General features: G+C 39.2%; 2 protein-coding genes across 6 annotated transcripts in view; one reads left to right on the top strand and one right to left on the bottom strand.

Annotated features, from left to right (window-relative positions):
- The window catches only part of RNF44 (ring finger protein 44), a 33,222-nt gene extending 15,605 nt beyond the window's left edge, over window positions 1–17,617 (bottom strand). The window contains exons 1-4 of one of the 5 annotated variants that reach the window (XM_058167218.1): window positions 17,304–17,617; window positions 9,646–9,824; window positions 8,403–8,631; window positions 5,656–5,823 (exon numbers count right to left, since the gene is read on the bottom strand). In XM_058167218.1, the coding sequence (XP_058023201.1) occupies window positions 5,656–5,823; window positions 8,403–8,631; window positions 9,646–9,749 (501 nt within the window). In that variant the 5' untranslated portion in view covers window positions 9,750–9,824; window positions 17,304–17,617. Of the gene's footprint in view, window positions 1–5,655; window positions 5,824–8,402; window positions 8,632–9,645; window positions 9,825–16,399; window positions 16,423–17,303 lie in introns of those variants that run through there. The other 4 variants (XM_058167215.1, XM_058167216.1, XM_058167220.1 and 1 more) reach the window with 4 other exon arrangements.
- Window positions 17,618–17,739: 122 nt separating this feature from the next.
- The window catches only part of CDHR2 (cadherin related family member 2), an 87,422-nt gene continuing 79,886 nt past the window's right edge, over window positions 17,740–25,275 (top strand). The window contains exons 1-3 of the mRNA XM_058167849.1: window positions 17,740–17,885; window positions 21,291–21,456; window positions 23,531–23,744. The gene's annotated coding sequence lies outside the window, so the exon portion shown is untranslated. The remainder of the gene's footprint in view (window positions 17,886–21,290; window positions 21,457–23,530; window positions 23,745–25,275) is intronic.

Raw genomic sequence — 25,275 nt, 5'->3', positions numbered from 1 at the left:
AGGGCAGGAATTTTAAACCAGCTAAGGAATAGGGGAAATGGAACTGCTCTGCCTTCGATCTTCCTAACAAATTTAAGTTCACTTGCTAACAAGATGGATGAAATACTCCTTTTAAACAGATGCAACTCTGATTTTCACAGCACAGCTGCCCTATGCTTTATTGAAATCTGGTTACATGATGATATTGATGACAACAGCATGCAAATTCCAGGGTTTCAGATACATAGAGCAGACAGAATTGCAGAAACATCAGGTAAAAAGGAGGGAGGAGGCTTATGCTTAACAGCTGGTCTTAGGATATAACTATAATATATAAATTCTGTGATGAAAAATTAAGAGTCTTTACTCATCAACTGTAAACCATTTTACTGTCCACACGAGTTCTCTTCATTTCACTAATTGCTTTTTATGTCCCTCCACAAGCCTGTGTAAACTAGGCAGTACAAACTCTAGCTGATCAGATTATGGAGGCTGAAGCCAAATACCCAGATTCACTGGCCATTATTATGGGATATCTAAAGAAAGCAAACTTAAGGAAAGAGCTACCAAAATACTTTTAGCATGTCAATTGTCTCACTAAAGGCAAGAATAATTTAGACCAGGGCTGTCCAAACTTTTTGCAAGGAGAGTCAGGTTTGGTGAGGTGAAAATGTGTGGGGGCCGACCATTCAGCCTGACATTCTTTGAACCATTAAGATTAAATGCAAATGAACTATTTTATGAAAGACTAAACAAATAACTTAACTGACTAATGTGAAAGGTGATATGGAGATCTCGACTGCATTATATATGACTGCATCATCACACAGTCTTTAATAAATTCACCCTCAGTAAAAGATTTGAAGTGCTTGGCAATCAGCATTGCCACCTCGTAGCTCGCCGTTATGGCATTTTCATTTGACTCATGGGCTCTTGTGAAAAAGCTCTGCTGAGCTGTTGAAGCAGCTTCCAGTTTCTTCCATTTTTCGCCGTGTTCGTTCCCAGTTAGCTTGTTGTGGTTAGGATGTTTCGTCTGGTACTGCCTTTTGATACTGAATTCCTTGAAAACAGCCACAGTCTCTTGGCAAATTAGGCAGAAAAAGTTGTTTCGTATTTCAGTGAAAAAATACTCCAATTTTCACTTGTCCAAGAAGTGGCAGCCCTCGCTGTCAACTTTTCTTTTTTTAGTTACAGTTGCCATTTTGGAAATGGGCCCACAAGGGTCACACGGTGAGAGTGTTGACTCAGGTCTACTGCCATCTTCTGGTGAAAAATATGGCCGAGATGCTCTGCAGAGCAGGAGGCAGCAGGGGACAACTGTGGGAACCATTGTGCGGTGAAGGGAAAAACACCAGCCGCTTATCGGTCCTTACCACGAGCAGCTTGGGACATGCTGATTCACCTTGTACCTGCTTACAGGCAAAGACTTAAAACCACAAAACCAACAATTAAATCAGTGAAGACCTGAACTGAGAAGGCAAAATTAAAGCTACAGGCCTGCCTTGACTGCACTTATTGGAATGTTTCGAAAGTACTTCTGCAGACTTAGATGAACTCACAGAGATACTGTAACATCATATGTCAGTTTCTGTGAAGACCTATGTGTACCGACCAAGAACTTGCGAATATACAGTAACAACAAACCTTGCTTCACAGCTAAACTTAAGCAGCTACGTTGTTCCAAAGAAGAAGCCTACAGAAAAGGTGATAAAATGCTGTATAATTAGGTCAGAAATGTATTAACAAGGGAGATCTGCCGCAATTTTTCTTGTTGGGAATTATTACGGATTGTACAGTAATTGAGACTAAATTGATTTTAAATCTAATAACTGCAGCAAGATTACTAATAGGACAATATTGGAAGAAAAAAGAAGTACCAACAATAGAAGAATGGATATTGAAAGTTGCCAATTTGGCTAAGATGGCGAAGATATCAGCCTTTTTGAAAGACAATACGCAAGAAAGATACTTAAAGGAATGGAAAAAATGGATTGACTATATTCAACGTAGATATCAGACTAAGAGTTATCAGACTGTTTTTGAATGATTATGATGTATTATTTTTGATTGCTTTTGGGGGAAGTTAGGAATTGAGGATTGTAGGGGTATAATTAAGTTGGGACGAAAATTTTTTAGCATATGTTTGTTTTATTTTTAACTATACCTTGTGCTCGTTCCGGGAAGTCGGGGGGGGGTTGTGAAGGGAGGGGGGAGGAGGGGGGGAAAAATTTTGTAAAACTTTTTGAATTAAAAAAAAAAAAAAAAAGGGAGATCAGAGCAGCAAAAAGAAGCTACTCTGAAAAGCTAAAGAATCAGTTCTCAACAAATAAACCAGCAAGCGTTGAAAACTCTTAAAAATATCACCAGTTATGGGAAACCTCCTTCCCAGACTGAAGGAAATCAACAACTGGCAGATGACCTGAACGTGTTTTGCTGCAGGTTTGAAAGGAAACTACAGCCCCCTATCTCCACAACCCCCATCTCAGACACACCAACAACAGCCAAGCCTGCTACAACTGACCCCATCCCATTGGGTTCACAACCCCTAGTGATCACAGAAAAGGAAGTGCAAGACCTATTTCACAGACAAAAGCCAAGAAGCTCACCATCAAGGAACTGAACGACTACAGACCAGTTGCTCTAACATCTATAGTTATGAAAACCTTTGAAAGGCTAGTGCTGTCTCACTTGAAAACCATCACGGATCTGCTGTTAGACCCCCTGCAATTTGCATACCGAGCAAATAAATCAACAGATGATGCTGTTAATATGGCTCTGCACTACATCCTACAATGTCTTGAATCACCAAAGACCTATGCAAGGGTCCTCTTCGTAGACTTTAGTTCAGCATTCAACACCATCATTCCAGACATTTTTCTAACTAAGCTAAACCAGTTAGCGGTACCTGAACACACTTGTAAATGGATCATAAGCTTCCTAACAGACAGGAAGCAGCAGGTGAAGCTAAGCAGAATCACATCAGATACCTGTACAATTAGTACAGGGGACCCACAAGGCTGTGTGCTCTCTCCACTTCTCTTCTCTCTATGTACCAATGACTGCATCTCAAACGATCCATCTGTTAAACCACTGAAGTTCGCAGATGACACAACAGTGATCTGTCTCATTCGAGAAAATGATGAATGTGCATACAGACTGGAGGTTGAACAACTAGCCTCATGGTGCGACCAGAACAATCTGGAACTGAACATACTCAAAACCGTAGAAATGGTGGTGCACTTTAGGAGAAACCCTACCATACTACCACCTTTTACAATACTAGACACCATGGTATCAACAGTAGAGACCTTCAAATTTCTAGGTTCTACCATATCTCATGACCTAAAATGGACACCCAACATCAAAAATGTCATCAAAAAAGCACAACAAAGAATGTTCTTTCTGGGCCAACTCAGTAAGCTCAAACTGCCCAAGGAGCTGCTGATCCAGTTCTACAGAGGAATTATTGAGTCTGTCATCTGCACCTCTATAACTGTCTGGTTTGGTTCTGCAACCCAACAAGACAGACACAGATTTCAGAGGATAATTATAACTGCAGAAAAAACAATTGCTACCAACCTGCCTTTCACTGAGGACCTGTATAGTGCACGAGTCAAAAAGAGGGCTGTGAAAGTACTTAGACCCCTCGCATCCTGGACATAAACTATTTCAACTCCTACCCTCAAAACGACGCTATAGAGCACTGCACACCAGAACAACTAGACACAAGAACAGTTTCTTCCCGAACACCATCACTCTGCTAAACAAATAATTCCCTCAATACTGTCAAACTAGTTATTAAGTCTGCTTTACTATTAATCATCTCATCATTCCTATCACCCATCTCCTCCCACTTATCACTGTATGACTGTAATCTTGTTGCTTGTATCCTTAAGATTTATATTGACTGTTTCCCTATGACTATCATTAAGTGTTGTACCTTATGATTCTTGACAAGTGTATCTTTTCTTTTATGTACACCAAGAGCGTATGCACCGAGACTAATTCCTTGTGTGTCCAATCATACTTGCCAATAAAGAATCCTCTCCGCTCCGCTCCGCTGGCTTCGCCAGAAAGTCAGTGAGGAAGCCAGTAGGGAAGATTGCAAGATGCTGCTGCTGCTATTTCCTGCCACAATGACTTCCTCTTCTCTAAGAGCTGCCTGGCAAAGGTCTTACACTGTATGCTATATATGCTTTATTTTTTTTTCTTTTGGGTTTACTTAATATTTTGGTTATATAAGATGTCTCAAGAGGGCTTTATATGGTTTCTTAGTTAGTTTAACTGGATCTCACAGGATAAGCATAGAAAATTGAGAAAAGACATCCTCAAAACCCAGCTCTATCCATTAAGATCATGACCAACACGATTTGCATTCAGAAGCTCACAAAGTAATGATGAAGTAATGGTGTATCATGGTGGTACCAAGGCATGCCCGTAACTATCTGCAGTGCCAAATTTTGGACTAACTGCAACTTCTATGTGCTCTTCAAGGGTCCCATGTAAAGTGTTTTGCAATTATCCAATGGGCAGTGACTAAGAACCAACTGATTGAGCAGAACCTCACATTCCAGGAACAGGCACAATTGGTGCACAAGATGAATTTGAGACAAACCTCTCCTGGCAATCGCTATCACCCCAGCCATCTTTTCACAATGTTCCTCCCAAAGGGGGGGGGGGGAGATGGGAAACTCAACATGAATTATTCAGTATTACTGGATAGACTGATGTTTCTTGAGTACCTGAGGTGGGAGAACCACTGCTTCCTTAAATACAAACAAGATCACCCCTTCATTCGAAGATAAGTTAATCACCACCTCCTGGATAACCATAACCAAACAAAAGAACATGGATATAACATCAAGGTGACCGAGTTTACAATTCCAAAAACTCTGTATAATTCTTCAGGATCCCCAGGCTCAAAGCTTTCCCAGGTAGCACATGAATATGCCTCAGTCAAATCCATAGGACCCTCATAACCAAAGTTTAGCTTGGTAACTTAATCTGTCAGATGCCTTCATTACTCCTCATAGTGGCCCTGCCTCCCAGGATGGTCTGGATCATGATGAACAGGACTGGGAACTATTTATCTACAGATGTACTAAGAGCAGAAAAATAATTGCATTTTGCTGCTCCTATTGCCATAAGGTAATCCTTCATAAAATCTCTTATCCATGTTCTGTCAGATACATCCTGTTTTTATTTTTTCAGTAGTGCTCTGGGTACCTGCTCTGTCATTCCATCTCCTGCAACTCCTTTGAAAAACTAGAGGGCACCACAGGATCTACAAGCAGTAAGAGGATGTATAGATACAACCCAATCTATGGTCATCATTGCACTCTTATTCCAAGCAATGATCAAGACTGTGCATCCTAGAGCCTCAGCAGCAACCTCAAACTCCCTCCGCAGCAGGAAACAGCCATAAAAAACTCCAAAGCAACCACAATGTGATCAGACTATGGCAGGGATCTGACTTGACCATCTGGATCATACTGCCAGTGTCCCAAGATGAATCAAGCATGTGACTTCTTCTGTAAGTCGGACCCTTAATTATTTGGGTCAAGTTCGTAGCTGTCATGAACCCACACTACATGTGCAAACAAGTACTGGTAACTCATGCCAGGTCATCCTCTCATCCGTAATGAATTCCTGGTCTTTTTAAGCCAAAGGACTCACAGGGGGTGGGAGGCAGCAGAGTGGATAGTGCTGTCCACTGAACATCACTGAGCATGCTGGGAGCTGCTGCGCACTGCAGCCAGGTATGTGCTGGCTAGTGTGAATGGGGAAGCCTTGTGTTGTTACTGTGGTCACCGTGTAGGAGAGAGGGACAGCTCCCTGATGCACCTGGAAGGGAAGGAAAGATAAAGCATAATCAAATCACATCCAAAGTATTTTATATTTTCCCACTAATCTTTTTAATATATGATGGTATAGATTTGACATTAACCAATAATAAAAAAGGAAGTGCTAGTCAGATGCAAACCATAAAAGGAAGTGATTTCAAACCAGCACAAACGCCAAAGAATAAAGATGAAGCATTAGGGATAACAAATCAAAGGCATATAAACCTGGTGATACAAGTTTGAGATAACCACAACATAGAATCATAAACAATTCAAGTTGCGTGTTCATGACCCAAAAATTGAAACAGTAATAGGAAAATTTCTCCTGAAAAATATACACTGTTCACAGATTGTCATGCATATATTGCTGAGTCTAATCCACCATCCCAGCTTCATCCAGTAATCAAGTAGTCCAGTTTTTTCTGTATTTGTAAATTGTATATCCTGCATTTTCACTATTCCTTAAGAAGCTAAAGTGTCCTAATAACAATCCATCTCCAGGATACTTTGTTGCCTTTCATGAAAGCAGTACTTTTTATCTTTATTTCATATACACTGGTCAGACAGCCACTTACTCAGTTTCCTTTTATGTATAGACAATGCCCATGAAAGCTTTATATTTCACTATATAGTGAAATATAGTGTTTATAGTTTTAGTTTATATATTACACTAGGCTCAAAAGCAGACAGCAGCACAAACTGGAATCATTTTTTGTTGTTGTTGAAAACATTTTCCCCATTTATTCATCAATCTAACACATTTTTAAGATGGAGCAGTAACTGCATAGTCTAAAAAGTGTTAAATCTTTTCCTGTGTATTATTGGAAGATACTCTTGTCAAGCATATTACTGGCCTAGAGATTCAGGCTGCTAGAGAATTTGATGTTGTTGGGAGTTAAATGTAGCTAAACTAAGACATACAACATACAAATTACATTCATAATCCAGTGTACAACAATGGTATGCTGCCAACTTGCTGAAAGATGATGCCAGCCAGCAAACAGACTAATCAGTATCAGTCAACACATTTCTGGTAACAGAAACATATTTGTGTGAAAGAAATTTAGTCTATACAGTATTGGAGCAGAGATGAGAAGCACAAAGATGTGGTTGTTGGATTACAGCTGCCATAATTATTGGCTACCATGGAAGTGTCTGATCACAGTCCAGCAATATCTGCAAACCAATCGATTCTTAAGAGACCTACCCTCTGCAAGGATTGTTTGATGCTGTCTTACCAAGCGGAGGACAAGCAAGATTTACAGTGCAGAAGCCTAACTGGAAAGTCAAAAGTCAAATGCTTGGACCTGCTGGAAGTTTCAGAATTTCAGGAGCAGCTGTGTACATGTTGCCATAGGAACAACATTCCCACAATTATAGCAGTCACACAACTGCAGATTCACTGCTAAAAGAATACAGATTTTAAAGGGCCTGGATGGCTTTTCCCATAATGTCTAAGGTATTGATTGCACACTACACTGGTTATGATTTCACTAGCCCCAATCTGGTCACTTCAGCTTTTATCAAATATATGCTGAATTCTGAGGCATACTTTTAAAAAGTGTAAACAATGCCTTTATGCTGAAATTGATTTCAGGCATCACATTTTAAATCCCTAAAATATTATATGAAAAAATATAATAAAAATGAGAGGAACAAAACTATTTAATCACCCTTACGTATATTGTTTTAAGATACCATCATATGATACCTGGCAAACATCCAAAGAATTATAAAATGTTTGTATATTCCTCTTTGTGCAAAGAAAAATTCAATCTCAAAAGCAGGATAAGTTTGACTTCACAATGGTCCTAATGACCGATACAGAAACTTTCATTTCTTTTTGCATCCCATCACTAGCAGCAAAAAGGGGAAATTCTGTGAATGAAATGAGGAAAATGTACCTCAGGGTTTCAAGCAGAAGTGCTTCCCAAACAAAAGATGTGTATCTTTCAATTGAAGATATTAAAAGAATCAGCTTAGATTGTTACCCATATAAAAGCATGCTCTTTCCTATGAAGTTATAAGTTCTCTCATCACCTGCAAGTAAAACAGCCAGGCAACTATACAGCATGTGCTATACTTAGGAGCAGTTTTCTTTTCCCTCACATGGTCTTGCATTGCCATTCTTTCAGTCAAGAACTGGATCCAATAACTGCTATATCTTAAACAGATTTAAAGATTTTATTTTAAATATTCGGCCTTATTTAATAAGTTTTTTAATTGTTGTTTTTATCCTGTATTTATATGTATGTTTTATTCTGGCTGGAAACCGCCCTGAGTCCCTAGGGAGATAGGGCGGTATAAAAATGCGAAAAATAAAATAAAATAAATAAATAAAATAAATAAAGGATGGTTCACACTATCAGTTATATAGCCTTTTACAGGCAAAAGCTTTCAAAGGATGCTCAGTCTTGGCTACAGTACATCCAACAACACAATTACCCTTTTCGGTATATAAGAAGAGGAACTTCTTATGGTTTTACTATCCTTAGCCAATACAGACTCTTCCAAATGTAGGCAGGACAATATCCCAGCCCTAGGTTTCTAACCGTATTTATGACACAACATCCACCTTACCTGGTCATGGAGATCCACCATGAATGGATGCTGGTGGGATGTGTGTGCCGCTGGGTGAAGCATTCGTGGTGGCGTGGTGGCCAGAACATACGCTGGGTGCTCATCTACAGAGACTTGTGGCTGTGGCTGCTGCTGCTGGAAAAAAGCCGGGTGCAAGTAGTTCTCATCCTGGGCTAGGAGAGTTTGTAGAGGTCGCTCACGTCGGCCCCAGTGGTGCCGGAAAGGAGGGCTGTGATGCCAGTTGCGGGGAGAGAAATATAGAGGGGTGACCCTAGGGGCTGGCCACTTATCTGTGCTGGCCTCTTAGCTATGAATACACCAATTTTTAATGTCAAGAATAGGTCAACATAGTAATATTATGTGGGGTCTAGCTGCTCATGGAGCAAATTAGGCCATAAATGCAATTAGTGCATTCGAATACATTGGCTCTATAGCACAACTGCCAGGATTCTGCTATGCGTCTTTCCTTCACACTGCAGAGAAAAAATGCAGGAGAAGAAATGCGCAAAGCTCTGCAACCTCACTCAGTTTCACGGATAATCTTCTGGACATGAGGAGATTCCAAACAACTGGGCAAAACCATCTCATTATCTAAAAGTAGATATAGTCATAAAACACATGATGAATGGTTCAGCCATGGAGTAAACGTTTATTCCCAACCATTTCTGATATCTGTCCCACATCTATAGTAATGTGACTGTAACAACCCGTCCATAAGTTTATAAAAGATTTCTTGTGTGTATAAAGCTCACCAAGAAACTGAACAGGTTTTCTTGGCTATATTGGCTTTGTTATAGAAGGCAGTCACAGCAAGTGAGAATTCCTAGTTGAACTGAGATTATTTCGAAACAACTGGAGAGAGGAAGATGTGGACCTGTTTAATACTGACATGTGGGAGTGGGAAGAAATCTTAGAGCCACTGACTAGACTGGGATATCCAAAAATATCTCAGAAGTAGTAGTGAAAAAACCACTTCCATGAAGTTGCCGAGAAGCTAATATGGACACTAAGTGATCAAGAATTGAGGCAAAATTTACATTTATGTTAATATGGAATGAAGTGCTGCTATTTTAAACCACATGTGTATTCTTTAAAAACTAGAGGTGTCATCTGTAGTCATGCAGCACAATCTCTGTGACATGTTTTAAGGAGGCACATCAAGCCTCTGAATCCCTTGAAGCCCATAGGAAGAATCTTGGTTTGCAGTGATTATCAACATTAGTTAAAAGATGAAGCACTGTACCTTCTCCTGAGGTGTGCTGGGCTGCCACAGCTCTCCCCTGGGAATTGTTGCTGGTCAAATGGGACAGGAGGCCACCTATTCACTGCCAGTTCCCATGGTCGCATTGGGGATGTTCACAAGGCAAAAGGTGATGCTGGATCTCACACTCCAAACGCAGTTCCACACTGGTTCTTTGGGATCTGCAAAAAGTGATGAAACAGATATTGAACACAAGCTCTGCAATAAGAAGAGTTTTAAGTTTCAAATCAGAAAAACCTCTACAAGAGTTATGCTAGAGGGACATCACTGGTAGGCGGCAACACAACAGCAAGAGGTGAAAAAATCTCCACATATTCAGTGATAGACTAAGACTTTCTTCATATTACGTAGTCTCCATTTAAAAGTTCTCCCTGAATAGCTCACTTGTATTAATTTTGATTTGCTTGTTTCGATGCCTTTTCTGTTTCCTATCTTTCTCTTCTAACACTTGTAATTAAATCTAGTTGTGAATCCAATTTTATCTCTTCCTTTTTTTAAGAAACTCAGAGCACTCTAACTTAATCCAGAGGACAAACAAGACAGCAAACAGGCCAAGAAAACCTGTAGCTGAAAGAGATTTAAACTTTGAATATCCAGATCTGACAAACAATTAATAGATCACATTTGACCATACAATGAAATTAGCAAAAAAGTCATAGAATACTACAATGATTAACATAAAACACACCCATTATTAATTCCAAGACCATCTGGATGAGGTATATATTAATAAGCTATATCCAGAGTCTGATTTTAAAAATGTAAGACTATAATAACATTCTAATGTCACTACCCAGCAATCAGCTTTTAGGGAAGGTTGCCCTATGATACAGTAGGTAAAAAACAGTAATGTTATAGACTGATCTTCTTTAAAAACCATTCAAATTAGAATTCAAACCATTAGAACTGCTAGCAGTGAATTCTATAGTTTAACCATGCACTGTGTAAAAAGAAACCCATTTAATTCTGTGACTCTTGAATTATCCTGCATTTATTCACTGGATGACCTCAAATTCTACAACTGTGATCAAAAGACTGAGACTGAGTTGCTACAGATTTTCTCGTAGAGGAGACAGTCTTCATCTTAATAAGTAATAATCCTTAATAAATTAGTTGCCTTTGTTGTGTCTTTTTATAACGTGGGATAATCAGAACCATACACAATATTCCAAGTCTAGAGTTGGAATATTGTGTATGGTTCTGATCATCCCACGTTATAAAAAGACGAAACAAAGGCAACTAATTTACGTGCAAGAACATTATTATATTGGCAGTTTTATTTTCAAATTAATGATTCCAACCATAAAATCTGACCTTCTTTAAAAAGCACCTGCATAGAGGACTGATAGTTACCTCAAACTGTTCCTCGTGACTCCAAAATCCCTTTCTGGCCAGTTATTACCTGTTCAAACCACATTAAGGTATAGGAAAATAATTCTCTTATTTATTGTAATCAGCTGGCATCCAATTCTAAGCGAAGTCAGATTATTTTATTCAAGAACATTCCTCACATCAGACCTCCAGGAGCTCCACTACTTTCTCCTTTACACAAAAGGGTCTCCTCATTTTAACCAGGACCATTGGCTGGCCATCAGTAAATATAATAGGAATGTACAGGTAGTGCTTAATTTATGGCCGCAATTGAATTTATTTGTAAATTGTGGCAGTCATTAACTGGTCACTCTCTGCCTAGATCATCCTCTAAGCCAATTTACAGGTTGTCCTTGAATTGTGACCACTCATTCAACAACCATTCAAAATTACAATAGAACTGAACACCAGTTGAGAAACAGCACATCCTCATGGTCAATCTGAGGGCCCATCTTGCAATTATGACCTCACAGCAAGCCACAGTCACGTGATCATCATTTGCAATCTTCTCTGCCAGCTTCCCACAAGCAGAGTCAATGGGAAACCTGAAAAGGTTATAAATCATTCCTGCCACTTTTCTTTCCTGAAGAACCCCACTACAGAGTAGGACCTCATCTGCTGCCCAGTCTCCATAGCATACATCTTAGCATTAACCATGGCACACAAATAAACACAGGGTGATCGTACCCTGTGAGTTCCATCTCTTACCGCTTAACAATCCACAGGTACTGAGGCTACAAGGGCAACCAAGACTGCTGGGATTGCTAACTGATGCAGTCCCACCAGGGATGAAATGCTCCTGGTTCGGACCAGATGGCTTGATCCAGTAGTGATGGTGGCGGGTGGTTCGGAGAACCAGTAGCAAAAATCCCTGCCCCCCCCATGCCCAGTTGAGTCCCACGATCATCAGTTTTTTTAATTATTTTTAAAAGCATTTTTTTCTTCAGCTGAAAAAATGTTTTTAAAAGTAAAAAAAAAGCCTCTGATGATCGCACAGCTCAGCTGGGATCGTCAGAACCCTTTAAAAGCATTTTTTAAACAACCTCTTCAGCCAGAGAGGTTGTAGAAAAAATGCTTTTTAAAGGCTCCTCTGGCGAGCCCAGCTGAGTTGCCTGATCATCAGAGGCTTTTATCATCAGAGGCTTTTAAAAGCATTTTTACATGCCTTTAAAAGTTAAAAAAAAGAGCTGGCCACGCCCACTCAGTCACATTACCCACCCACCCCGCCAAGCCACACCCAGAAAACTGGTAGTAACAAATTTTACATTTCACCCAAGTCCACGATGTCACACTTTGCAACTCCGTTGCTTAGTCAAGGAAATTCCAGACCCAATTGCCATCATAACCTGAGGACTACCAATATCATTATTAGTTGCAAATTTATTTCTAAGATTGGACAAATAATATTTCTCAAATCTTCTCACTGTGGCTATGCATAGTCACTTTTGTAATTTGCCTACAATTTCATTTTAAAAGCAGTTATTCCGGTCTTTACATGTTGAAGCATTATGATTTTCTACTTTGTGTAAGTTCCACGTTTTCTAAATAAATTCCCTCCTAGGAACACTAACTTTTTCAAGACAACTTACATTGTAGTTTGTAATTAAACACATATATTAACACAAAAATGGTAGCCAACAAGCCCCCCCCTCTTCCTTCTCATACACAAAAATATCCAATCTTGTTGGCAATGTGAGATTTTATACTTCAAGGGACAACTGATTCCCATTGCTCTCTATGAATTAAACTTTTCCCCCTCATGATGTCTGGTGTTAGACATTCCTTTATGTTTATTGGTGAAAGCAAAAATGGACAACCAATAGCAAGTTTGGAATGACCTTGTTTAACTGTATAAAAAGCAGTGCAATACCTAAACATTGCAAGTGCCATATTAATGTTAAAAACAGACAACACAAAGCAAATTAATAAACTATCCTTTCTAATAGTAATTTAGAACATGCCACATTATTCCAATGGGAGATTGTGATGTCCTAAATGAACATCCCATAATCAAGTATTAATTTCAAGAAAGGTCAAGGCAATTGATTTAGAAAAAATAGAATTGTCTTCCTCAGGTCAATTGTTTTTCTAATTTAACTTCTGGCTCAGCAACAGCAGACCATCAAGACATTTGGTATATGAAGATAATGGCCTGTGTTACTGATCAGAATTGCCCTCCTGTTCTTTTGCAATATTCATTTTTTCACAATCATCTGTTTGCTTGGCTTGTTGAGGAAAAATTATTTTAGAGAGGACAATCCTATACAGCAGCTACCTTTAGGGTAACAAGAACAGTCAGTAACTATATTTGTAAAATGGTTAGAATTACTTAAAAATGCTCTTGCACAAACACAAGGCAATTCGCTGCGGTACTTCCCCACCTCTGCCAGCTGAAGCCAATGCCGAGCGAGCTGGGATTTCCAATTGCAATATGCAAGGATACAAGGAGTTGTATGCCTCAAATTCTACTGTATTTTGTACAGATATAATCAGGGGTATCAAACCCGATCACATCACGGGTTGTATCGTGATGTTTTTTGCCCTTGTGGAGCTGCAGTGGGCGTGGTCTCTGCGGGCTGTAGGAGGCCCACGGGCCGCCAGTTTGACATGCCTGGCCATAATGGTATTTGCCTCCACATTATTGCCAGAAAAACTATATAGATGTGGCTATGGATTTATCAGGACACAAGCTAACTTGAAGATTTTACTTTTCATTTTGAAGGCATCAGTATTACGTGGTATTTCTACAAAAAAATAACCTTTCTCTATTATAGGTTCTGAGCTGAGGAAGGTATCTCTCCCTTTCTCACTACTGTAAAGTATTTCAATTGTTGTTTGGGTTTTAACACCACTTTTCCACTTAATCAAGACTCATTTCAAGACAGTTTAAACATTAAAAATAAATTCAAACACCTAAAATATTTGCCTTTGTCCATTCTCCAGCTTAAGTTACTGCTTCTTGTTCTGTCTTAAATTATAGAATGAGATATTCCACAAACAGTTTTACAAGAAACCAGATGAATATTTTCACAATTATTAAAGAGACTCTTGCTGCTCCTTAAAAGTAACAAGTAAAACTCAAATGCAGCTCATCTACTTGTGGCTTATGGAGATTTTTTCATGCAGTTTTTTTGGCAACTGTTCAGAAGTGGTTTGCCACTGTCTATTCCCCAAATATTTTTTTCCTTAATCAGCCTACAGCCCTGAGATTTCATGAATCCCACCACTAATTAAATCTAACTCTAGTTAGCTTTTCTGAAATTCAAGATTGACTAGGTTCTGTGGTGGCTGTGGCATCCCAAAGCCTAGCAAATGTATCACCACTTTAAATTTCACAAAGTACAGTAAAATCTTTTTGCAACTTCCCCAAATAAAAGAGCTGTTTTAAACATATAAATGCAAAAAAAAAAAAAAAAAGGTCTGAACAGGATCAAGGTATTTTTCCACTTAGAGTGGAATGGCAATCACACTGCTCCTGAATCAAATAATATTATTGGACACTCAGCAGAAGACAAAATGTTAGGAGGGGGCACTCTTTTCATCTTAACAATCAACTCTACTGCATCTACTAGTGGCAAATAAAAACTGTCTGGCAACTAACAATGTGTTAATTCATCTAATCATTCCTTGGCTAGCCACTGCTATAAAAGCTTTCCATTTCAAGTGGAATTAACTGACACAATAAAGCAATTATTTTCACTGATCAGCACTGCTATGTCAACTGGGAAAAATCTTCAGAATAACATAATAGGGCATTATAGCAGAACAGCTTTCTTCAACCTGGTGCCCTCCAGGTACCCTGAGATCCTGATTCTCAAAGGAAAGCTAACTGGGAACTGAAATCCAAATACAGATTGGGGAAAGCCTCTTGCACCTAAACTAAGTATCTTCTCAGACATTATCCAAGCCTTCTAGCTGTTCTGTTCCATTATGTTAAATCTCATGAGTTCTGTGACCTCTAACTGTACAGAGTGGCAATCAGCTAACATATATAATGCATATTTGCCTTCAGGCCTAACCAAGCATGCGACAGAAAATAATATTGTGCTTCCTGTAAAATACTAGTTTTACAAGGAAAAATGTACCAAATCATCATGGCAGTACAGATATTGGGGAACTTTCAGAATGTGTCAGCCCCATCTCTTCTTGTGAAGCATGTCACTACCACATGCTTCAAATTTCGCATAAACATTCCAAGTTAAACAGAAACAAGAGAGAGAAGAAGGAAGAAAAAGGGATCCCAAAATATATCAAGATAGGCAAAATCCAAGACAGATAAATTCATCTAGGAGCTACCGGTATATTTTCTGACTGGCAGATCAATCAGAAATTCTCGGTAGACCAGTTACGTCACAAAATTAAATAGCAATTTTGATTTCTACTCATATTCTCCTTTAATTATTTTAAAGTAATAACAGCCCCAGTGCCAACAAACTCTTCAAAGCAATATTAAGATTTTTCTCCTTTTGTAGAAATTTCCCGTTTTATTTGCTCTCATTTCTAAAACCAAACCTAATAACCAATAACTTTGCTTACACTTCCTGTGCCTCTCCTCCATTTCAATTCAAACCATTCAGTTCTGTATCCATTTGGAGAAACCAAAGAAGGGAAATGTTCCCCTCTCATGGAACAACTTGCAGTATGTTTCCAATGTTTCCGGGGAACAAGAGAGGTTCGCAAACTTTGGGAGAATCAAGAGAGAGACTGGCTCTGTTCAAGAGGTGATTCTCATAGAATTGGCATCTTGAAATAAAGGAAGGTTGCATCTCCCACATGCATGCTCCATCATTTGGAACACCCCTCCCACAATTCTCCCCTCCCCATGTCAATACTATCTGGACTTCATGAAGTTCAACATCTGGAGAGCAGCAGCAAAGGAAAAGCAGCTTTAGAGAAACTCATGACAGGAAACCACCATAGCCATAAACGCTCAAAAAGGTTACACCCCCCCTCCTTGTACAAGAGAGAAAAAGAGGCAGTGCCTGAAAGCTACTTCCAACCATGATCTCCCCACCCACTCACCCTGGTTCCTGTTGCCTCCACATGTCCTTTGCATTCACAAGTCACCTTCAGAAATTCGTTTCACAACTCAAACCGGCGACTCAGACGGTCAGACCCCACCAACCGTTTTTCAGTCTCGAAATCTGTCACTGCCAGTTAATCCCAATCGGAATAAATCCCGCACTTTGAGTGCCACACAGCTGCTCTGCGTTTGCTGCAAAACGCCGGACCTGATTTCGATCAGGCAGCGGCCGTTCATCTTCACCCGGGGGTCGCCCGCAATTTCTTTTCCCATCCCACTCTGCTCCAAGAGAAAGAGGCGGTTTCCTGGGAATTTCTCTCGGGGTTTTTTTTTTTTCCTTACTTTTTTTTTGTTCCCGAAGACCAGGAGAGGGGATCCTTGGAGTCAAAATGGACTTCTGAAGCCAGGGTTGGGGATCTGTAACTTTAAGAACCGCGAGATCACAGGCCACGTGCTCCGCGCGAAACAAAAGCAATAACAAAGAGAGCGGAGACCGCCTTATCCTCCGGCCTGCCCAGCCAAAACGGAAACGCGAGCCAGAGAAAAGCAGAAGAGGGCGGCTCTTGCCCTACCCTCGTTAGCCGAGCCTGACGGGCTTCGAGCCCCGAAGGGATGAGCCTCCTTCGCGCTCCAAGACAAAGGCGTCAACAACAGCAGAAAGCAGCAGCACGTGTCAGTCAAGCAGGAAGCTGCCCCCTTCCCCGACCGCACGCTGAACAACCCACCAGCCGGATCCTTCTTTATACCCCACCTCGGCCGTTTTGTTTCCTCTCTTTTCATTCCCTTTCTGGGGCTTGCAACCGCCTCATCCTTAGCTGAAAGGAACAGGAAGGAGACGTGGGGCTCGATCAGGGACGAAAAACTACAAAGCGGCCCTTCGCATTTTGCAAAAGAAAGGAGAAGACATGATCGACTGTCTCCGTTAAGCGCTCGATGAGCTGCAGGTGCAAATGACAATTGAGGAAGAGGAAATGCCCCGGACTGCATTTTTGTTGCTGGGAAGCCGCAGTTTGCAGTGCCGGCCCATTTGACCCTCCCCCATAACCATCTTTAGCAGGAACCGAACACCACCCAAATTGCATTTTTAAAACCCGCTTTTAATTACGGCTTAAAAGGGCCTTAGCCATCCGAGGACCGTTAAGCTTCGCGGTCCGAGCGGCGCGCCCCTCCCTCCCCCGTGCATCTCCAGCTCGCAGCCGTGCGTGCATGCATGCAACGAGAGCCCTCTTCGCCCCGATCTGCCTACCTGCCCGCTTGCTCCACTTCTCTGGGTGCAGCTGCACCCCACATCAGCCCTCCTTTCTGCCGTGGTTCCTGGGCGCCGGCTCCGAGCCCCGTGCCCGCGCCCCCCACGGCTGTTTCCGGTTGCTTCTTTGTTTTCCTTGGCGCTTGCAGAGCTGCAGCCGCCTCCGAGTTGCCCCCACAGCCGGGGAGGTCGAAGAAGGCGCCGGCGACCCCGGGTCTCTGGTCCTTTAAGAGCTGCCTGCGCCGCCGGGGTGTAACAAACGGCGCATTTTATTCACAACATTCGGACCTGAGCGCGCGCGCCCGAGCCTGCCTTGGGCCAACTGGGGAGGAGGGGTAGAGGCGCGGCCCCGAGCGCTACCACACGTGACCGGATCCGCCGCTACAATTAGCCAAAGCCCACGGCCCTCTCGCGCAGTCGTGCTTGGGCGCGTCCGAGCGAGCTGCACGCGGCAGCGGCGAAGCCAAAGCCTACCGAGGGGGAGTTAGCAGGGCGACGTCATGGCAACCATAGCCGAGGCGCGGTCAGCGGGACGGTCCTCGGAGGATCTGTGTGATACAGGGATTATAAGGCGCCGCGCAAGTAAATACACGGATCCATACATACAGGGGGAGGCGGGAAAGATTCCTATATCTCGGGGGTGAACTCTTGTTTTCCTCCCCGGGCGAAAGAATTGTTGCTCCCCCTCTGCTATTTTAGCATGTTGAAATGTGAAATAGAATAGAATAGAATAGAATTTTTTATTGGCCAAGTGTGATTGGACACCCAAGGAATTTGTCTTGGTGCATATGCTCTCAGTGTACATAAAAGAAAAGATCCATTCATCAAGGTACAACATTTACAACACAATTGATGATCAATATATCAATATAAATCATAAGGATTGCTATGGTTCTGAATGATGAGTAACTGTATTTAAGTGCAGTTGGTTGGTGCTCTGCAGCTCACTGAGGTAAATTACATCGTTAATACATTTCTCTCTTTCTAGCCTTGGACATAATCAAAATTTAAGACTGTAATTCCATCTTTGCTCTAGAGAATAACATATTATAAACGCATAATCCGAGTTACACATTGTAAATGTATAGTAAAGAAGCAGGAGACTTTTAAATAAAAACATGGCAATACAGCCTATTTAATTCCAATTTCGTGGAGAAGATGCCTCCACTTACAGCACTTTTTAAAGATAGCGCCTTTCTGAAACTTCACTAATGAGAGGAAGTACTTTAACTCATATTATTTCAAACAATAATAAACATCAAATCAGGATAACCAGATATACCAATATAGGCACATCTGGTGGTTATTTTTCAAATAACATGGGGAAAGGGAGAGGGTCTGATCAAGGATGATCATATTTGGGGTTCATAAGGCAGCTTTACATTTCCTGCCTTGCTGGCTCAAAAGCTTAAAGCTTTTTTTTAATCCATCTCTTTAACAAACAAAAAAAACTCTTGAAGAACTAAAAATGCCTGCTCTTTTAAAGCTTGACAGTTTGCTCTAGTGATTAAAGTCCAGACCCTGAGTTCAAGTCTTACCTTGGAATATGAAAGCTAACTGGGTGACTTTGGGCAAATCAATCTCTCAGCCCAACCTATTTCACAGGATGGTTGTTGTGGGGATCATAGGAGGGGGAAGATGAGTTGGATATGTCAGCAACCTTGGATATTTGTAAAAAAAGGCAGAATATAAATAAAAAGAGGGGAGGGGAAAAAGCCCACTGTGAGTTCGCTTTGCTTGTCCAAAGTCATCTTGTCCAAATCACTGAGGCAAAGTCATCTGCCACTTAAACAGCAAACAAATAAGCTAGAGACTGAAATAGCACTTAGACTTATATACCACTCCATAGCGCTTTACAGCATTCTGAGTGGTTCAGAAATGCTGCTGCCTAACCAAACTGAAGAGCATTTGGACATTCCTAAAGCTATTTTTTTAAAAATTCCAGGCATTCATACTGTATGTCTTTTCATTTTAAGAAAATATCATCCCAAGAATTATAATGTGCAGTATAATTTCTCTTTATTTCCTTATAATTAAATAAGCTTTAAGAGGTCAATGGGTTCTCCAGAACCTTTAAATTAACATAAGCCTTACAAACAAAGCTAGGCCTATTCATTTATATATCTATCTAGGAGTTCTCCTGTTCATTATAATATATTCCCATCAGTTCATAGAAAGGGGACGGAAAAGATTGACCAGCCTATAGTTTAAACCAGCCTATAGTTTTAAGAACTACTTCCTCCTTACCAAACAGATGGGGGGAGCAACAAGCTACCTATTACTTTGTTATATTTTTAACAAAGAAATACCATTTTGGATTTCTGTCTCGTGTATCAAAAGGATCGGATTGCCTCCAGTTATGTCAGTTATCAATAGTCATGTTATAGTGCTTCCACTCTAGCAACATCACACACACACACACACACACACACACACACACAAAAACGAGCAGAAAAATAACAATTTAGACTTGTCTACACTTATACTGTCTTTGGCCTAAGAGGCAGGATCTACATCAATGTTTCTTGTAAATTCAAAATAAGTCTCAGATTGCTCTATCGGTACCAAAGCATACTGGCAGCCTTTGATTGCTCCTCTGGAAGAAGAGGTGGAGCCAATAAGTCACAAGAATAAAGTATCTCTCATTAAAGTATCATTAAAATATTTGGTTTTTATAAGTGCAACTACAGACAAAAATGAATTTTATAAAATGAAAATTATTCTTCACAGCAAAGGAAGCAAAAAAAGCAAACCATGGCCAAAAATTCAGTTGACCATACTATTCCATATTACAGGTCTGCCTGATAGAAAACTACTCTGCATATCAAGGATTTTGCAAGAATTGAAAACAACAACACAAAATCAGGCAAAGCACTAATGAACTTTGCTAAAGACCTTCCCCATTAATAAGGGAGATTGCAGTAGAGAGGACAAAGCATACTTGACAATTTCCTCTTATTTAACAAATTATTTTCTCTGACTGAATAAGAATGTTTTTATGACATTCAGTTTTTAGTAGACCATCTGTATATTGATCAGAAATGTTTGTCATCTCTCTAAATGCTACTGTCTACTTAGTAGACAAGATTTAAATGCAACTTCTAGGAATACCCTTAGTATTTAAAATACTACCATATAACTTCCATTAAGGACTCCTGATAATTTAGTATCCAAAACCATTTTTCTGATGAGCAAGAACTTCTCATCACATATTTTATGTCAAAAATTAACCAGGAATATTATAGCAAGTCTTCCATAAAACCACTTGTATTGTCATGCTATCCACTGGTCTAAATAGCAACATATACATATTAGAACAATTGAGCACCTTCAGATTCACTACACTAGATAAATCTCTTATTTCAAAAGATTATTGCAAATGTAAAAGATTTTTTAAAATGCTGATTTTTACCATGTTACAATAAGGAACATTTTTTTACCTGGTTTGGAAAAGAGGAACTGAAAAAAACCCAAGAAATGTATGTGATATTAATTAATCTGAGAGCTTTGAAAAGAGGACACTTGTTATTTTTAATAATTTACTTGGGCTATGGGAAGTGGCTTTGTTTTGTCTTAACAAGGCACTTCGTCATGTAGAGAGGAAGTGATTTTTTCCGCTTTAAAGTAATAGTTTGCTTCAGTGACTCCTTCACTACTGGTAGCTTTGATAAGCAAATTCAAAACCTGAAAAAGTGTACATCTGGAATTGCGAGAAATAGTAGTTCTTGTACTTCTGTGCTGTAACGGATAAGCCTCCAAAACAATTTGCAGTGTCAGACTGAGGTGCTTTAAAAAGTTAAAGTATAACTTTTGGATTATAATAACCAATGCCCTCTGAAGCACTGTTAATAATCGGCTATTCATTTTTAAAAAAATGTTTTGATTCATTTCTAAAACAATGTGGGGCGGTATATAAATATATGTCTAAGCGCTATTGTTATTGCAATTGTTATTTATGCTGCAAGATTCTGGTCTTTTGATACCCAGAACCGTGACTGCTTCTAAGGAGTGTCGTCTTGTATAATTTCAATTTCTGAATACCCATCCAATGAAAACAAGGAGAAGAAATAAGGAAAAAGATGTCCCACAAATTCAATTATGAGCAAGGCTCTGATTTTATAAAGTATTATGGCAGCACTTTGGATTAACAAAGGTAGGCAATGCTCTTTTTCCTTTAGGAAAAAAACTTTTGGAGTGGAATGATAGATGAAACCACCACATGTTGGAGAACTGTATTATATTTTGTAGACTTGATTTTACTTCTGGAGGATGTCTATAATTTTTAAATATTTGGTTGCAATGCTTGGAGAACATTCAAAGTATTGCCATTAATATTAAATAATTTGCTTACTCGTTTTAATTATGAATGGTCTAATTTTGGTTGATTTTAGTGGATACTGCATGTATACTAAAAGTGGTTTACTTATTTTAATGCTTACATATTTTGTGGATTATCTGAATATTACTTTGTCCTGTTACTATAGAATCATTCCTCATCATTTAAGATGTGTTTTTATTGTAATTTTAACTTGATTTTTGAACTGCTCAAAGAACCTGCAATAAATTAATTCAGTCTTCAGGTTTCCGAGGCTCAAGCCCGCCTGAAGAACAGCTGGCCAGCATGCACATGCGCACCAGCCAGCTGGTCTTCGGGTTTCCAGTGCTAAAAGGTTCCCCATCATTGTTATAGGCTTTTTGTAGACACAACAGAGCCATCTAAAGTGCCAAGTAAATTCAGTCCTTGCTGAGGGACCCGATTAGAATCTTTCCCAAGAGTAAAACTTCCACATAATCTTTTACATACAATGAATGAAAGCTTTATCAATCAACTAAACTATTTAGGGAAGTTGGATTTAGCAGCTAAATAGTTATTTAATATGATGCTGGCTAGATCTGTGACCTCAAAGTTGTAGCATTTGCTCAATAGGGTAAAATAACAGTCTGCCTTCCAAAGAGGTATTTGCCTTCTGATTATTATAAAATTTAGAGTAATACTCAAAGGAAAGAAAGGAGGGGTGGGATGGTAGCTGTGTGTCATCCAAACAGGAGGGCCATCTTCAACCAACTTCTGCAAGTGTTAAAATCTGACTGTTAAAATCTACAATTTTGGGAGGACCTAGTATCTTCTTTTGAGAATGATGCTGGCAAGACTATGAGCTCCTAGTCAAGTCATCCTTCCCTATAAACTTCGAAACTTTTAAGGTTTGGGGGGGGGGATTTTGAAATGTCATAGTTCTATCTGAAAGTTGATGTGGCCAAATTGAAGCCACAAGGAAATGTAGTTAATGCTCATATTGAAAGGGCATTTCCACATTTTATGAGGACCAGTACAACTGGGAGATGAAATATGAGAATCATTTATCTATTTTACACAGGCCTTCCCCAATCTGTTATGAATTTGAACCAAGGGAAACCTAAAACTGTCAAAATAAAATAATTCTAAATTTGCTAGTTAGGAATAAGAGAACTTGGATTGTATGAGCAAGTTGAGTTAGTTGAGAAATGATTTATGGCATAAAACCACATTAAGAACTGCAATAGCAGTAATATTAAGAACAATATTATTAAGAATATTGTTAAGGATCTGTCCCACTTTATAATGGAATAACAAATAATTTGTGATATTAATTATATATGAATTACATGGAAAACATTGAAGTTTCTCAATTCAAAGCCCAGAAAGGGTAAGTAATGGGTGATTGGAAAGAAAGCTGAAAGTTTGAAAGATGAAACCTGAATTGCCAAAAGATTTGGATTGGGTAATTGCAAAGGATGATTAGTTTTGCAGGAAAAAATGTTTATTTTTAGCACTTTTTCACAAATTCCACAGACAAAGATTATTTGACAGATGAGATTAAATTCAGATTAATTACAAGATAATTAGAAAAAGAAAAAAATGAAGTTCAGCAAAAAAAATAAAATAAATAAAAATGACAATAACTTTCAGGATAAACCATCCTGATAGAAAGGAAAACCAGTAGGGTAAAAACTCCTGTGGCAAGGAAATATGACAGCCAACGTATCAAGAAAGAAAGGAATGTTACACCATAATAAAAAACAAAGAAAGAAAGATGTTTTTAAAAGATGAAGTAAGTCATAGGAAAATTTACAGTTATAATAGGAATATATATTCCTATTCCAGGTATTGAAGAAATCTACAAAAGGCAAATGAGAATAAAGGTGGTGACAGGCACTACTAACTGATTCTTTTACAAATGTCATTTTAGAAGGACAGAAACATTTGTAGCAAGAAAAGGTTCAGGAGGCTGACTCCACTAGAAAGTGAGGTACGGTATGAGAGGCACTGGATCGGCTGTGGAATAGAAAAAGATGAGTGCAGATGAAATAGCCACCGAACTACTTAGGCTGCAAGAGGTGCTAATCTGTGCAATATACAAATACATACGGAAGAAGACTGTTCATACAGACTGGAAAAGATTGGTGAGTACGCTTAGAGGAATATATAGATAACATATTAATCTCCTTAGTAACAGAATTTTCAATATTTGCATGTTCTCAACATTTTTAGTAGAGGTTTTCACTCTTTTTAAGATTTTATTTGGCATAATGCTAGAGTTACGAATGTTAATCTGTAAATTCATGCAATGACAATTTCAATAATAATACATTCTGATCCATATTGATTTTAAGACTCATGAAATGCAAGAGAGCTTCCTCCCATAAATGGCTTTAGATTGAATAGACATTGTCTCACTATCCAAAATGAGATGCCTCTCAACGTAAATGGATCTATCGGCAAACAGCACACTGACCAACTGGATGAACCTGTTAGAAATATAATTAAAGTACCAACTGCACTGACACTGGACACTGAGAATAGCTATACAATATTACGGTTTGGCTTAGTATATCACCCTAACCCAGATTTGATTTCAGATTAAGTATATTAAGGTTAACAGTGCTTGTTGTAGATTCAGTTGTTTTAATTCCCAATCTCGTATAGCATCCATTTCCAAATAAATTAATTCCTCCACTCCTCGGGTGAAGACAGAATATACTTTAGCATCTCGTACTTAGTTGTATATTTGGCTAGTATTTATTGTTTTGGTTATTTCTTTTTTAAAAAAGGAAATGGTGGATAGGCAGACTCAAAAAGATACTGAGCATATTATCAAAAAACAAGAGAATGATAAATGATCTTTGGGTAAATACGTTGTGTGGGTGCTGTCAACATCTGTGACATAAGTTCTAAAACAGGAAGCTCTGGTTTGAACCTTTGGGCCAGCATGAAAAATTTACTGCTATTTGCCATGCTGAGTAGGCATTATTAAAGTTCCAAAAATAAAATTGTAATCCCATTGCAGCAAAAATAAGATCTTTGTATCAGATTAAAAATAAACAGCATACTAAACCATAACTGATTCTCATATTTCTTAAGCAAGTTAGAATGGTCTGCTTAACAAATCAAGCTAAGCTAGGAACTGGTTGATAAACTACAGTGACTGAGATCACAGAGCACAACCATTCAAAACAAATTAAAATATAATATTGGTTTATGCGATTTGTGAAACCATTCAGAAATTGTATATGATATATGGATTAATATATCACAAACATCTTTACTGTGTTCAGAACATGCAAAAAAGATTTGCAGTTTGAAATAGCTAGGTAGAAAACCAGTAAACTGGTGTATGTAACTCCATGTTTTTTGTTTTGCTTTGTGAATAGTGCACTTTGGACTATGTAACTGTCACACTTGATGGATAAGGTACATCTAATACGGAAGACTATATAGACTATATATTATTATTTGCACTATGAACTTCAGTTGCTCTGAAATGCCTTGTGCATTTGAACTATATCCCCACAGATCAAAATGAAATCATAATTGTGTGTGTTAGAGTTTAACTAGGCATCTGGGTAAAAGACTGGATATAAAGCAGTAGTCTATTCACTTCAGAACAGCTTTGTCCCAAGTCAAATTTCCCCACTATGACATTTTGCAAAATCA

The sequence above is a fragment of the Ahaetulla prasina genome, chromosome 2, assembly GCF_028640845.1.
Source record: "Ahaetulla prasina isolate Xishuangbanna chromosome 2, ASM2864084v1, whole genome shotgun sequence".
NCBI classification, from domain to species: domain Eukaryota; kingdom Metazoa; phylum Chordata; class Lepidosauria; order Squamata; family Colubridae; genus Ahaetulla; species Ahaetulla prasina.
The sequence above is the reverse complement of the archived record's forward strand: the minus strand, read 5'-3'. Positions and strand labels throughout refer to the sequence as shown.